General features: G+C 39.6%; 1 protein-coding gene across 1 annotated transcript in view; it reads left to right on the forward strand.

The window, feature by feature from the left end:
* The window catches only part of L3MBTL4 (l(3)mbt-like 4 (Drosophila)), a 259,747-nt gene that overhangs the window by 24,482 nt on the left and 218,113 nt on the right, over nucleotides 1-17,152 (forward strand). Inside the window, exon 4 of the mRNA XM_005868713.2 lies at nucleotides 14,146-14,237. Coding sequence (XP_005868775.1) covers nucleotides 14,146-14,237 — 92 coding nt within the window. The remainder of the gene's footprint in view (nucleotides 1-14,145; nucleotides 14,238-17,152) is intronic.

The following is a 17,152-nucleotide window of genomic DNA, read 5'->3' on the forward strand; positions in this document are numbered from 1 at the left end:
AGGTGGGGAACGTTGGAGTCTGCAGCAAGCAAGCCTCCCTGCTCGCTTCAGTGCCTGGCTGCCGGCCGCCATCTTGGCTGACAGTTAATTTGCATATACTCACTGATTAGCCAATGAAAGGGGTAGCGGTCGTACGCTAATTACCATGTTTCTCTTTTATTAGTGTAGATTCTGGATTATTTGATTCTTCTCTACTAGATTTTAAAGCTTGTGAGTGAGGGGTAGTGTTTATTTTTGTCCACTGTGTGCATAGAGTCTAGCACATAGTAGGTCCTTCATAAGTATTTGTTGGGTAAGTGAAGAGAGAAACCAGTTGATAAGGGTGGATGTTGGTATAGGTCAGGGGAGAAGCACCTTGTTTGCTGTGCTAAGCTGGTTGGACATTGTACTACAATTACTAAAGATACTGGGAAGCTTTGGGAAGGAGAGGATAGCCTTTCTTGTGGAGAGAGAACTCCAGAGATATCTCTTGAGTAGGATGGGGTACCGGGTGTAGACAGAAGATGAGCCAAGAGGTCATTGTACTACCAAAAACTGATGAGATGGGCTGCCCATGTATTACAGAGCAGGGGGTGGCTGAGAGGAGGAGACAGATTCCAATATTATAGGAGGTAGGAGCCACAGGATCTGCTAAGTGGCCCACGACAAGAGCTGGAGGAGGGATCACTGGATCTAATATAGACACCATTCACTGACTTAAGGAACATATGGACCACATTTGAGGGACAGTGCTAGGTTTTCATGTGGAGATTGAGGGCCTATGGCACATTTGAAGGGTCTGGGTCAGAAGCTGGTGAGAAGAGTCTGAGGAGCAGGTTTGGATTTGGTGATCCTCAAGCGTGTGGGTCATAGATGAACCTGAGAGTGCAGAGAGCCCTTTCTAGGGGAGCAGTTAGCAGAGGCTGAGGATAATCTCTCAGGTGAGAGAGGAAGAGAAGCCCGTGCAGAACCAAGATGGAGTTATCAGAACCAAGGAAAGAGCAGTAGTGGGCAGTACCTTGGGAGGGGCATGGTGTGCTGTTCTCCACATGCCCAGGGACCTGGCACAGCACTCTCTGCAAAGTTGGTACCTCAAATGAATCTGTCTGTGTGACAGATTTTGGAAAGAAAAATTTCCCCTCTAAATAAGCATTAAGTTATATAAAGGCAGGTTTTAGGAGTTTATGACATTGCTATTTTAATTTTGCTATATGTCAAAAAGTATTCTACCAAATATAAGTCATGGTTTGCCTTTTTTGGGGGGAGATACTTTTAAGTATCTTTAGTTGTCTTCACAGGGCTTAGGATTCTAGGAGAAATTATTTTTTCTCATATAGTTGTCATAATTAATGTCTTATAATAGCAAATCTGAATTCAGTAGTTCAAGATTTAATTTGACAAGGAAGCTGTGTTTTATTGATGGTTTTTAAAACATAGAAAGGTTGCTTGGGAATTGAAACCAGTTATTTAAATTAGTGTACATTTATGGCTTATCAAGGTAATGTCTCCATGAAATAAGATATTTATGTCAAAACTAAACCTTGGGGAAATCACTTTCTTCATCTTTAAAATGATTAGCTGATTTATTAGATGTCTTCCAGCCCTGAAGCTTTATCACTATATTTAAAACTATTTTGGAGAGTTAACATCATAAACTTTCTTTCTGTATTAAAAAAAATGCTAAGATATTGAAGAGTTTTGGATGCTGTCTACATGTGCTATTAGAAATTAATTCCTGGAACATTGGCTTAAAGACACAGGAAAATATTAGCTATGGATGAATTCTCTTAATTGCTCTTTTATAATTTCTGTATTATCTACAGTGAACCCCAGTTTAAATCAGAGGGAATACAGTACCTACGATGTGGTAACTATTATCCTAAACGAATTTATTTATTTGTGGATTCCTTCTTATTTTTAAGGCAAATTAAATACGATTATTTGGTCCATTTTCAGAATTATTACACATTTAGTAAATTTGAACAGTTTACTAAATATCATTACTTATTATTTACTAGTGCTCCAGTACATAGATTCCTGCACATTGAAAGGAAATTAATTAGTAGGTAGCTGATGGGGGCAGGACTAGGCGAGATAGGCCAGACACACCCTGGAGCCAACCTCTTGCTGTCCCTCCCAGGCTGGCTACGGCTCAAAGGGTATCTGGGAATGAGCGGGGTCCCTCCAGCAGGTGGGTTCCCTTGACCTGGCCTGTGGGGATTGGGCCAAAACTGGCTCTCTGACATCCCCCGAGGGGGTCCCAGATTGCGAGAGGGCGGTTCTCAGGTGACGCTCCCTGGAATCGGGCTCCCTTCTCTCTGGTTCCAGGGTGCATCACTCGAGAACTGCTGCTGCCAAGTCACCGCAGCTCGGCAGCTCCTGCATTGAGCATCTGCCCCCTGGTGGTCAGTGTGCATCATACCTACTGGCTGGTCGGATGGTCAGTCGGTCACTTAGCCTTTCATATATATATATGAAATGAATATATACAATTATGTATTTCCTATAGTCATGACTTAACCACTCCAATAGCAGAAATGTGTTATCTTACAACTCAGTAGGTTAGAAGTCTGACATGAGTTGCACTGAGCTAAAGGTAACATGTGGGCAGGGCTGCATTCCTTCTTGAGGCTCTAAGGGAGGTCCTGTTTCCTTGCCTTTTCCTACTTCTAGAAGACACTTTCACTCCTTGGTTCATGGCCCCTTCCTCCATCTTCAAAGCCGGCAACCTAGCATCTCTCTGACCTTTCTGTCGGAGTCACATCTTCTGATCACAGCTATGAAAGTGTCTCTACTTTTAAGGACCCCTGAGATTATATTGGGCCCTCCTGGATAATCCAAGGTAACATCCCCATCTCAAGGAGTTAAATATATCACATCTGCAAAATCTCTTTTGACATATGATGTAACATAATCATAGTTTCTAGGGATCTGAATATGGACATCTTTAGGAAGCCATTATTCTGCCAACCACAAGTTATAACTTGCAGATTCACTTTGGGCTTTCTTGCAGGAAATGGAAATTATTTTGTACCTATTACTTAGGGAACAATGCCATTATTCACCTCCTTTAGCACATAGTTTAGAGTTTATTAGTTATTAGATCTACAGTTATTGCACTTTCTTGTGTTTATAGAGCATTATAATTCAAGTCAGGACTAGGGCTATCATTGTAAAAGAGTTCTAAAGAGCTCAATAGAGGAGTCCAGTGGTGACTATTGGAATCTCCACTGATGACTTTGAGTGTACTTTCTAGGAATTTCATTTTATGAAACTATTTTAGATGTTTATATATTATAGCTATCCTTTAAACAGTGTTAATTTATCTTTCAACTAATGAAACTACTCTTCGTTGCCTCACAATGGTCTACTAGTGAATGGAAACAGTCTTCTTTTATGGATTTAAAATTTACATTCACTAAGAATGGTTGCTGTTTTAAAAGGCTTGAAAGTTAAGAGGTTAAGATATGATTTTGGAAAATAATTTATTTAAAAATTTTAGTGTAAAGAATAAAACAACAATTTGAATAATATTTTAAGTATGTCCATTAATTCCAGCCTAGCAGGGAATATCTTGAATAGAGGAAAGTCTAAATCCTGATAGAACTATTTAAATTAATGAAAGTAACAATAACAACTGGAGCTAAATTATATTTAACAGATTTTATTAGATGTCTCCAGGATACATAGATGAAAAGGGTCAAGGTAAATACGTAGTTAATCACTTCCAAAGAGAATATTGCCATCTTATATAGAAGTATGTTAATTTGATTATTTGCAGGGTGGTATTCATAGGAGAGTATTTTAATATCAATCCATAATTACATGGGTCTTCTTTAAGGAATCTCAGTGACAAAATTTATCTTCATAGACCTGTTTGCCCCACATCAAGGGGAAATCAGATAACTGTAAAATCTGAATATAAATGTGCTCTTTCCTGTTACCTTCACCATCACCTGATTATTTTAATATTCAGATTTTTTGAGAGTCCTTAGTTCTTTACTCTCTTCTAGTGACAGTACTAGGCCCACTCAGGAATCCTGATCCTCATTCAGCCCTGTTGTTAAAGTGAACCCTTTATCTATTTGGCAATTTCTTCTTGGCTTCATTCTTCTGTTCTACAGTCACCCATCTGAACTGCCCTCTCAATTGAGGTGTTGACTATTTCCTCCTCTTTTCCACCTTCTTCTCCTTCTCCATCCTTCACTTCTTCTTCCTCCTCTCCTATCCCTTCTCCTCCTCCACATCCTCCTCCTTCATTTGCTCTTTCCTTGTATTCTGATAGATCATTCTGTCCTGGTTTGTATATCTCAATGCTTACTCTTTTATCAGTTATTTATTCTCTACCTTCCATTTAAGTGTGGAGATTCCCCTGTGTTTCAACTTGATTCTCTCTTTTTTTTTTTTTACACTTTTTCTCTTGGTGACTTCTGTTATTGTCTTTTTTTTTGTTGCTAATCCTCACCTGAGGATATTTTTCCATTGATTTTTAGAGAGAGTGGAAGGGAGCAGGAGAGACAGAGAGAGAAAAGAAACATGGATGTGAGAGAGACACATCGATTGGTTGCCTCCTGCACGTGCCCCGACTGGGACAGTATGTGCCTTTGACCGGAATCAAACCTCTGACCCTTTAGTCTGCGGACCAATGTTCTATCCACTGAGCCAAACCATCTAGCACGTGTTATTGTCTTGATGCTACCCCAGTTCTTTCTACCTAGCTGGAGATTCATATCTCAGCTCCACACTGGAAGTGTACTTCACCTGGTTTTCCTTCATTATATCAATTCGCTACCTTCCCATTCTTCTCGTTCTCTTTGTTCTTGTTCTCTTCTAATGTTGTCACCATTAACCCATCTCCTAAGCCAGGAATCTTCCAAATGCATGTTCCATATGCATCCTAACCTTAATTACTAATTGAGAAAGGAAAATTAACTAGTGATGTAGGAGTTTTTTTTTAAAACTGGAAGGAAACTGGAAGATATCTGTAATACTCTCAACAATAAAATAAATTAAGATAAAAATAGATATTATTAGTGTAAGGAGTTTGTTATTGGCATTTTAAGTGAATAAATAAATAAATTTTTGGGACCTAAGTAGAAGTGAGAGAGAGTAATACATGTAACACATTCGAAACTCTGGAGGAACTCCCTTTCCTAGGGCTCCCAGATAATTTCCTAGCAAACTAATGATTATCAAGATACACTGATAAAAAAGTTGAACATTTGAATAGGTCGTACAGTAGAAGAAACTGGAACATCTGAGCATAGTGCCAGACATAGATGTACGCTGCATAAACTGTTGATTCACAAACTCCTGAAATCCTCTTCTTGATCACACCCACTTGATCACATCAGTTGTTTTCACTTCTTCAAATCTGTGGAAGCTTTTAAATGTATAGGATTCTGTATTTTAGATTTTCCGTTGATTCTTGTTCCCTGTCAGTTGTTTTCAGATGTCATATGCCTCCCAGGCCAGTTGGGGCCCCTTAAACATTTTATCTTCTGTTCTCCTGGCTTAGAGTCTCTCATCCACTTGGCCATCTCCTCATCAGTTCCCAGCTGTCCACAAACTTCACCATCTGCTTCCATTCGCAGACTGCCAAGAGCTGATGGAGAAAGTCCCTCAGTGCCAGTCGCCTCTCTGCAGAATCTCCAGTTAATTCAGTGGGGCTCTCAGGACTGCTTTGTATTTCTTTTTCAGTCCTCGTTGAATTTCCATAATTCTCCCTTTCCTAGGGCTCCCGACATAACCACTATAACCTTGACTCTTTGCAGATGCCCTCCTGCATCATGAAGGAGATGAAGGCTACTCAGTGTAATGTTTTCTGTCTTCTTCCCTAGCACCCAAAAAGTCCCCTGTTTTTAATCTTGTTCATCTCTTGCCTTTTCATCTCAGAGTCCTTCTTCTACCTATGTTCTTAAAACATTCTGTTCTGCTTCTCTCCCCCATTCTCTAAGAGCCTCATTCCTCTCTGTAGGTTTATCTCCCTTAGCTGTTGAACCAAAATGCCCTCTTCTTCCTATATTCCTTTAAAAAGGTAAAAAAGAAAATTATTTTCCTTTGACTCTGTTTTCCCTCCTCAAGCTTTCAGGTTACCTGTCTCTTCCTCTTCAGTTGTAAACATTCTGATATAAATAATGTCTCAAAGTGAAGTCCACACGTGCTGTTTTCTTGATTCTCCTTTTTTATATTTTGGCCTCCTGCAGTCTGACTTCTAATCTTATCTGTCCACCGAACCCTCTCTCTGAGGCCACAGTGACAGGAAGTTTTCTCTGTTCAGAAGTAATCCTTCTTCATTTGTTCCCAGACACATTGTTTGGGTTTATTAACTGGTGCATATTAGAACTCTTGCCTGCTTGTTTATTCACCTAGACATTGAATCCTGCCATATGTTATGTTGGGGGTGACTTTGTCTGCACTGTGTGCCTATCCCCTAAGGTAAATGCCAGATGAGGACAAGAGTGAAATTCTCTGGTTATATCCCAACTCTCAGTACCTGGTTTGACTAGGGATATGAGCAACGATGATTTTTAAGTTCAGTTGTACTGAAATGAGAAGCAGCCTGAATGTGCAAATGAAAAATGTTTTCGAAAAAGTCCTTGTTACAGTGATGTGGCAGAGTTATTAGAATGTGAGAGCATGGAAAGTGAGTTCTATTTAGGGAGCTGCTGCTGCAGGGGGTTATTACCCAGCAGTGATAAATTGCTAAGATTAGGAGAATTGTATCATATCTAGTTGGGACAACAATAGAAGGCATTATTTATATCAGAATGTTGTAAAATTCGTTTGTTGCTACCCGCAATTGATTTTCTCACATATTCTAAGATGTTACCTGAAGGAGCCATATGCAGTGTAACTTTTGAAATGAAGTTGAAATATTGGTGTGAAGGGTTGTTTTCGCAGCTAATGGAATTGGAAAGGTATTGCTCTGAGGCATGAGTCTTAAGATTAGATGGCTCTCTCCTTAAGAATGATAATTTATTCATTCTTCACCCTCTGCCATTTTTAATTTTAGTTCAGGAAATTACTAATAAATATTGTGCAGTTTCCTAGAACTGGATGTTCTTTTTGCCAAAGTGGGGCATTTGTCACAGCAATTTTTAAGTCTGTGTTCTCTGAGGGGGACAAATGGGAGACTGAGTGGGCAGAGTGGGAAGTGGCCAGAGTAGTTCCACATTGGGGCTGCTAATATCAGGGCCCCTCATAGGGTATCTTTGTAAGTAAAAATGAGGTCATGCACAGAGAAATTTAAGGTTTAAAAAAATCATAGAATTGGATGACAATTAGATCTCTTTACATATTTAACAGCATGCTATGCTTTTATGTTTTATATTTTTTATAAGAAGGATTGAAAACAAAAATGCTAGTGCACACATATGGAAGAGTATTTATATCACAAATTGAAATACAAAGTAAAGTTTTTTAAATTAATTTAAGTAAACACAATTATTCAGAACGCCAGATCTGAAATGATAAAGTGGGATACAGCTTGGTTTACATAATCTAAAAAATTCCTTCAGGATTAAGGGATATCTGGTCTGGGATGTGTCATACTGAAAGTGTGAACTCCTTTTACAAGGGGATGATGCTACCCAGTCCCATTAGATATTGTGAGTGCGCTATAAAAGGAATATTTTCAAGAGCTAAATCTCTGTGTATCTCAGTGTTCTGCTGTCTATAAATGCATGGTCTAGCTCAGGGAAGTGCAGCTGTGCATTCATAAAGTAATGCCATATGCGCACACCTTTAAGAAAATCAGTCAATGCACAGCCTTCAACCCATCCAAGCATGGGACCTGCCTTTTCTTGATTGGTGTTTTTGCCACACTCATAGATTTGTTTTCCTCAGCAATGGACCCTTCTCCTTTATTGCCTGGTCTCTCTTTTCACATTGCACAGCTTGGTCCATTACTACTTCTGTAGTTGATTCCCACTGTGAAGGTCTGGTGGCAGCCCTGGCTGGGTCTACTGCAGTTCTTCTCATCTGCTCCCTCTGATCTTATTTTATTTTATTTATTTTAGAGAGAGGAATGGAGAGGGAGAGAGAGATAGAAGCATCAATGAGAGAGAAACATCCATCGGCTGCCTCCTGCACACCCTTTACTGGGGATCGAGCCCACAACCCCAGGCATGCGCGCTGACTGGGAATCAAACTGTGACCTTTCAGACACAAACTTTGCGAGTCAATCACTGTTGTTCTCATGGTACTGTTTTTTTTTTAAAGGAGAAAACCAGCCAATCATTGTGTGTACAGAGTAAAAACTGTAATTAATATAGCCTGTTTAAAAACAACTGTTGCCTTTTTTCTAGTATAAAAGAGAATTTATGACAAAAACTTTAGCAGTGAGGAATGTGATATGTGTTTATATTTCTGAATATGGAACAAATTGATTCATTGGGATATATTTTAATGTAAACTAAATCAGGTATGTAAAGCTGTTTTAAAATGGGAGACTATATAAGTAATTCTTTAAAGCTTTACTTGGTTTGAGTATCGTCATTTCCTCCATGGTGAGCCTGCTTGTGAACTATTAGGCACTTGTTTGCATTCTGTTCACTCATTTCTTGCAGTGTGCTATGGCCTTAATGCTGTTTCTGTACTGATGAAAATCAGTGTGTGGGCCAATCTTTTTATAAAAATATGCATATATATAAAAAAAATTAACAAACTGTGACCTTTTGGTTCATGGGATGACATTCAACTAACTGAGCCACACCAGCCAGGCAACTCCCTTTGTTCATAGTTTCTGTAGGCCTATACCTGGGCTTGTAGACAAGAAAAATAATTATGGTCAATGGAGAACATTGGTTCATGGCCATGTTTTTTTTTGTTTTTGTTTTTAAAGGCATGCTGCAGAAATGTGACATGTCCATGGTGCCATGAACTCCTGATAGTAGTAACAGATAACAAGAAGCTAAGCCCTTAGAAGCAATTCCTTATCATCTCATAATGTTGCTTTGGTCAATGAGCTTGGCTTCTACCATCTTGCTTTCTTGACATTTTACTTTGGCTGTCTTCAGCACATTTTCTTCTGTGTTCTTTGCTTTCAATTTCTAGCCTTTGCTCGGTTTTGTTTTTTTTGTTTTGTTTTGTTTTTAAAGGCATGCTGTAGAAATGTGACATGTCCATGGTGCCATGAACTCCTGATAGTAGTAACAGATAAGAAGCTAAGCCCTTAGAAGCAATTCCTTATCATCTCATAATGTTGCTTTGGTCAATGAGCTTGGCTTCTACCATCTTGCTTTCTTGACATTTTACTTTGGCTGTCTTCAGCACATTTTCTTCTGTGTTCTTCGCTTTCAATTTCTAGCCTTTGCTCTTGCTAGTCTGATGAATAGGCTAACAAAACTCAAGGTGTGTGTAGAACAAAGCAAAATTCAGTGAGTGGTAAAATACAAATGTGTCAGCTTGTCATTTCACCAGGCACAAATTGCTACTTTTTGTGAAAGAAGTTACAGTATTTGCTGATCTGCAAACTTGGCTGAGGCTAAGTAAACCAAACACCTCAGGCCTGCAGACCAGTGGAGGGATTCTTTCTTGCTTTTAGAAGAAAGGAAACACACACACACACACACACACACACACACACACACACTCACTACCTCATACTGCTCAGAGGAAAAAAGACATGGTCCTGCCTATTTCCACACGGGGAAGGTGTTGCATCTCTCTCTATTTTGTAAAAGCCAAATCCATCCATTTTTTTTTGTAGGGGAATGGCTCTAGCATGGTTCCTGTAACGTTGCACATATCTAATTAGGCCAGGTAGACAAGGCCTCCCTGCAGGTGATCTAAGTCTTAACAGAATGCCCTGTGATCCTCCTGGAACATGACAACTTGGAGGCTCCTGAGGAGCTGCTACAGGTCATTTTTCATTTGCCTGCAGACCTCCCCCAGGAGTTTACCCTGAGACAGTTTCTCATTGCCTCTTGGCAATGAGATTGAGGCATTTCACTTCACCCTCTCTCTCCATCCCCTTTGAGTGCTACTGTAGGCTATAAAACAACATTGCTACAGCTGGAAATTGGCTCCTCAGGAACAGGGTAGCTGAGCTGACATCCACATTGCAGTAGCTGGTCCCTTTTGTTTCAGTGTCACCTTGTGCAATGGACACAGGGAGCTGGCCCCTTTAACTGCTTTTGTCTTTTGCTGTCTATGTAAGTAATAAACTGAATATTAAAAGGGCTATGCTCATTTTTTCTTTTATTTACAAATCTTTATTGTTGAAAGTATTACATATGTTTGGCAGAAGAGTAATAATTGTAACATTTTACTATGGCCAAAGAAATTTGGGATTTATAAAACAGTATGTATATCCAGTCTATGATAATAAAAACATAATATGCTAATTAGACCGGACAGCCGAATGACCTCCGGACGTCATTCCAGACGTCCTTCCGGATGAAGCTGTGACGGTGGGGGCTGAGGCAGAGGTGGTTAGGGGCAATGAGGCAAGCAGGTGAGCGGTTAGGGGTGATCATGGAGGCAGGCAGAGTGGTTAGGGGCAATCAGGCAAGCAGGCAGAGTGGTTGGGGCGATCAGGCAGGCAGACAAAGTGGTTAGGGGTGATCAGGCAGGCAAGCAAGTAAGCAGTTAGGAGCCAGCGGTCCCAGATTGTGAGAGGGTACAGGCCAGGCTGAGGGGCCCCCCCTCCCCCCGTGCATGAATTTCATGCACCAGGTCTCTAGTCCTATATAATAAAAGTGTAATATGCAAATTGACCAAACGGCAGAACAACTGGTCACTATGATGCACACTGACCACCAGGGGGCAGACGCTGAACACAGGAGCTTCCCCCTGGTGATCATTACGCTCCCACAGGGAGAGTGCAGTTCAGCCAGAAGCCAGGCTCATGGCTGGCGAGCGCAGCAGTGGTAGTGGGAGCCTCTCCTGCCTCCGTTGCAGGCAGGCGGTAAGGAGTGAGGGATCCTGGACTATGAGAGCCTGGACTGCAAGAGGGATGTCTGAGTGCCAGCTTAGGCCCCTGGGGGGATCGGGCCTATGCAGGCAGGTGGACATCCCCTGAGGGGTCCCGGACTTCGAGAGGGCACAGGCCGGGCTGAGGGATCCCCCAATGCCCCCAGTGCATGAATCTCATGCACCGGGCCTCTAGTATTATATAAAATGAAGGTCATATTTTTAGTATGTCTGAGAATACTGCATAAAAAATAAAGTAAGTTTGCTACCTGAAGCAGTGCTGTCGCATAATTGGTTTCTTCCCTCCAGAAAATTGAGAAATGAGTTGCTCAAAATAAATATCTTTGAATTCATTTTATTTATTTATTTATTCATAATTAATTATTTAGTTAGTTAGTTGACACTATTACAGATGTCCCCCATGAAAGCCAAAAGTACTATTCTGCCTGCCTTCCCTTTAATTCATTAAGCAAATATTTATGCCAAGCATGATTATAGCTCCAGAGACATAATGATGAAGAAGGCCAAAATCTCTTCTTTTTAGGATCTTACATTCTAATTCTAAGTATGCAGACTGGCTCCTTTCAGCCAGTGCTAGTTTCAGGTAATGTAATCCCTGTGAAAAAAGAATGAAACAAGGTGAAAAGAGACAAAAGGGATGACAGAACACTTTAGAATCAGCGGCAAGTAAAGGGTTGTCTTCAGGCTCCAGGTGCAGGCGACTTGGTATTTGCAGGCACTATATTGCTGAGTAGTTCTCTTGCTTTACAAAAATAATTAATTCATTGAAAGCTTTTATTGTTTGATATTATGTTTTCTCTTCCTGATAAATTTTAAAAGGTTCATTGCAAACTTATGTGATAATAAAATAAAGTCTTAGATTTGATTTACTTCTGCTGAAATGATAATATATGACAATTGAAAATATGATTAAGTTGAGAAATTACCACAATCTTTTAAAGAACACAGCTGTGGTAGAAAATGAGATATCTATATTTGCTTTAGAGCCATCACTGCTATAATGTTTTTGCAAAGCATATAATTGTAATGTAGTAAAATGTTTATGTGAAAATAAGAATGTTGAACAATCTTACCAGATCATCTTCAGAGTTTGTCAAATTGCTTTCTCGGTTTAGGAAAATAAAATATCTCATGTTGTGGTAGAAATAGCAGCAAATCCTTAAGTGGTATAATGGCCAACAGACTGAGCTCTGATGGAAATCACACGATGATATCTCACTGTTTTCAAACAAAACAAGAAAAATCATTGATGACAATTTTGTCAGCGTACTTGATAATTAAAATGCTTTTAAAATTCTCATGCTTTATTAAGTGCAATTGCTTTGCAATAATAAGTTAGTGTGTTGATTGGTATAGAGTAAATGTTATGTTACTGTGCATGCTCTGTTGTATCTATTTTAAATGTGTACGTTGAAGTTATTTTTTCTTTATTAACTGAACATAAAATATTCTCTTTTTTTTGTCAGTGATATGTATGGATACCAAAGGAAAATTTATTTATTTATTTTTCATCCATTAGACCAGGGACTGGGTTATATTTTTAATCCAGCAGGCAGCACACTTCTTGGCACATTAAGAGGAGCTCAGAAAATATTTTTTGAATGATTAAAATGCTACATGAAGTTTTTATGCACAACTTGGTAGATTTTTATGTTTGTTATTCCATCAAGTTGCTTTATTTTCTTGAGAGGTTTCAGATGTTTGACTTAGAGGTGTATCTTCCCACCTGTCACCACCAGTGCTTATGAAATTCGGACCCTTTACCTTCTGTACCTTCTTCTGGAGCATTTTTCAGAAAGATAAATGTTAAAAATGTTGATCAGTCTTCTCCAAGGATGCGTGTATGTGTATGTATGTGAGTGTGTGAGTACACAGTGTGGAGGGAAGGCTAATTAATAATACTTGTAGAGAATTTTAAAACTGTATAAGTAACAAATAAGAAAAGAATATTTACATTAATCTCACCACCCATGTATAGCCATTGCCAATATTTTGCTGTTTTGTTCCAACTGCTTTCCTATGCATGTGCTTGTATGTGTGGACACACATATATGCATAGTACCTTGCACAAAGAAGGTTTTTTATAAATATGTTGGATAAGGGAATGTTTTAATATATGTAATTTTTATTTTAAAATTTAAGATCATATTATATATACTATTATGTGTCCTTACTTTGATTTTTACTCATCACAAAAATTTCTCAAGATATTTTATTTGAAAATATGCATGTTGTAACTTCATAATCATACATATATGTACCATAGTTTATTTAACCTTTCTCCCATATTAATTTTTTTTGCATTTTTGCTATGATAATTTTATGTACATTTTACTATTAAGTTTTATCATGACTACTTTCTTAGCATGTAATAATCTTAGAGGAGGAGTTACTGGGGCATAGATTATAAACTTAAAACAATTATTAGTCCTTTTTGCCCAATTTTTATTATTTAAAGATGATATGTTATTGAATTACAAAGGATAGGTATTCATCTAGAAAATTTGGAAAGCGGGAAGATACATACACTTACATAGCCTTCCTCTGCCATTAACAGTGTGCTATAATGTAACTTTACAGCCAGTTCCTAAAATAACATGTCTATGCATGCATTTAATAACCCCCCTCTTAGTGGGCCTTTAGTTTGTTTCTCATTATTATAAAGAGCTCTAGGGTAAAAACTTTTGTGTTTGTCCCTTGGACACATCCACTGTAATTGTATTAAGACAAATACCTAGAAGAATTGCTGGTTCCAAGTTATGAATAATTTGTAAGGCTTTTGACATATATTCCACATTGCCTTCTGACAGGTCCCACTAATTGGCATTCACACCAAAAAAGAGGTAAAAGTTAAAGAAGATGATAAAAGAAGTTCTCAAGTCATTCACCTTAAAATTAACCAAATCATCTTGTAGAGAACCTGTACCTGTTCACTCTTTCATGAAGAGTAAGAAGGTCCCTGTGTACAGTGTTCCCCACCAGTCTCCTTGGGGTAGGCTATATTCATAAGCCTGTTCTAAAACAGGAAAAGCTGAATATGGGATAGTTAGATGACTTTACTCAATGCTCACAGAAAATGAGAGAGAAGGTTCTTTTTGGTTGCTGGGTCTTGTGATTACCAATTTAATTAATTTGCCTGCTTCTTGGGTTTATCTTCAAATTTCATTATTTTTCTGTCACTAATTGTTTCAAGAAAAGTCATTGTTTTTTGGTTTTGTTTTTCCCCAGTCCCTTCAGCGGCTGCACAGGACACGTGGTCTTGGGGGCAGTACTTGAAAGAACAGAAGGCTGTAGCAGCACCCGTTGAACTGTTTTCCCAGGTGAACTACTGAAGGTTTTATATTTTTATAAGGAATCGACACTTAAGCGAATTAATTAGAATTAAACTGTTTGCCTAGAGAGTACACCAACTTATCAGATTTGTAGCTGCTGGAAAGTGGCAAAACAAAGCTAATCATAGCCTCAGTGTTTCAGTGTGTGTGCGGCAGAGCTGGGCTCCTGGGTGCCATCACCTACCAGCTCCCAGTCCTTGGACAAGCCAGTCAGCTTCTCCGTGCTCAGTTTCCTCATCCATAAAGTAGGGAAAGTGCCATACCCACCTCCTTGGGTTGTTGAAGGATTAAATAAATTGTACATGTAAAGGACATGGGATGCAACATGCACAAGGTAAACCCTCAATAAGTGTTAGTCTTTCTTTTTATTAGTTGATATTACTTGCACTTTCACCCAAGAATCAAGCTACAGGGACCTGTTTTGATATGTTGCTTGGAGGTGGTAGGTCAGGCAACATGTTAGAGGAGACAGTGAGACACCTACATCATGTCCTACCTGACTGTGAAGATGCCCAGAACTTGACGAAGTGACTCCTGGCACAGGGGGCGTGCAGCTTCACGGGATCATCTTTACCTAGATACCCAACCTTCTGTTGCCCTATTCTTCACAGTTTGTGTTTTCAGTATTTCAGGGACAATTTAATTTATAGTATGTAAGTCTGTTACCTGATGAACAATACTAGCAATGTCCAGAATAAGCTTTATTCTCTCACCACACAGCTTTCTAGTGCACTTCCAGCTTTCTCCTTTCCTCCTCTCTACTCCCAGTCCCTCTGCTTACCATTTTCACTGAGCTAATCCCTTCCTATCATTCAAGATTCATCTGTCCTTCCTCTAAGAAGCTTTACTGAACAGCTACTACCACCACCACCCCCAAGATGTCAGGGAAGCATTCTCTGGCCTCAGAATTCTATATACAATTCAATCATTACCTGGATGATAATTTTCTAACTCTAACTCTATCCCTCCTTCATTAGGATGGAGAGACTTTGCCTAATATATCTCTGAATTTCCAAAGTTTTGCACAATGCCTAGTACATGGTAAAATATGTACTCAATACATATTTTAATGAATAATTTTTAAAATGGATAACACAGTCCACAACATAGTGACTTCTTCCACAAAGCCATGACATAGATATTTAATATATTATAATTAGTGACTTCTAAGACTCCTAAAGAAAGGCAAGGGAACTATAATTGATAGCAGACTGTTTTTCCCTTTCCCTTCAACCAAAACTCAGAGATTATTACATAATTTTGTTGAAAGTCTTTATTTAGGAATTTCCAATTCTATATAAAAATTTTGAATCTCTTAAAAAAAGACAATTTATATTTAAAAATTATGTCAGATTTGCATCGTTATATTATTGCACTTTAGCTAGCAATGAGAAGCTAATACTTTTTATTTGCTTTACTTTCCATGATACCTGTTGAGTTACATCTAGTACTTTTTATTCTGTGAAAGGCCTAATAATTGTAATCCTGGACATGTAATAGAATAGGGAGAAGAGGTGGCACAAACAGGGAAAACGAAACCAAGTGCAGGCACCTCACATTTAAAAAATGCTAACTCTCCTCTCCATGTCACATACCTTTGTGGAACGTTGAAAAACACAGATGTGTGGGTATTGCTGAGACCTACCAGATTGGAACCTCAGGGGTAGAGCCTGGAAATCGGAAGCTTGAGAACCTCCTCAGGGCTTCTGTGTAGAGTAGAGGGCAGGGTAGAGGTCAACTGTGGTAGAAGGTTTTAAGAACTGTAATTCCTGCTTGAGTCAGGTCCCTGCTACCCCACCTTGTTGTCACTTGATGAGATTAGGGTCAGCAAGGCTGTGTTCCTTCTGTAGGCTGTAGGCAAGAATCTGTTTCCTTGCCTTTTCTCGCTTCTAGGGCCACCTATGTTCTTTGGCCCACATCACTCCAACTTCAGTTTTTATCATCTCGTCTCCTTTTCTGATCCTTCTGCCTCCCATTTAGGGGAACCCTTGTGATGACATTGGGTACAGAAGTTAAGGTGGCCTCTCCATCTCGAGATTCTTTACTTAATCACATCTGCACAATTCTTTTTGCCATGAGAGAAAATATTCACAGGCTCAGGGATTAGGACATGGACATTTTGGGGGCCACTATTCTGCTGACCCACAAGTGTCATCCCCTTTCCATTGGTGGTGCTGGTCTGTCTCTGCCCTTGACTTGAGTGACTGCTCATGGAACCTCTTCCTCCTGTTATTCTCCTGTGACTTCTGCATCCCCACCCCACCTGGTCATTGATGTCCTTCACCCTGGGAAGGCAACAGTAGCTAAACAAATGCAGTGCCCTCAACAGCTCAACATATTGGTCCTTCCTTTCTCCAGCCAGAATGCACACCTGCTCCTTTCCACCCACTTTGCTGCCTGAGAGTCCACTGTCCCCTCTACCAGACCCGCTTCTCCATCCTCTAAGCAGGGATGGGGAACTTTTTTTCTGCCAAGGGCCATTTGGGTATTTATAACATCATTTGCGGGCCATACAAAATTATCAGCTTAAAAATTAGCCTGCTGTATTTGGTCAAACATTTAATTAGCTCACCCCTAATGCCTTGGCAGGGCCAGACCAAATGATTTCATTGGCCTTATATGGCTTGCAGGCCTAGCATTCTAGTAGCTTTCCTTTCACGGCCACACTCAGCACCCTCCCCACTGAGGTTTATGTCATCTCATCACAACTTTTTCCATTTTTGTTACTTATGTGTGTGTGTGTGTATGTATGTGTGTGTGTATGTGTGTGTGTATGTGTGTGTGTGTGTGTGTGTGTGTGTGCGCGCTCACACAACTACCCTCCTGTGCCTTCCCTCTTCCCTGCCACCTTCCTCATGCTCCCTATCCTGTTGTCCATCCTTGGACATTCCACTGGTCACATA

This window comes from Myotis brandtii, unplaced genomic scaffold (assembly GCF_000412655.1).
Source record: "Myotis brandtii unplaced genomic scaffold, ASM41265v1 scaffold276, whole genome shotgun sequence".
In the NCBI taxonomy this organism is placed as follows: domain Eukaryota; kingdom Metazoa; phylum Chordata; class Mammalia; order Chiroptera; family Vespertilionidae; genus Myotis; species Myotis brandtii.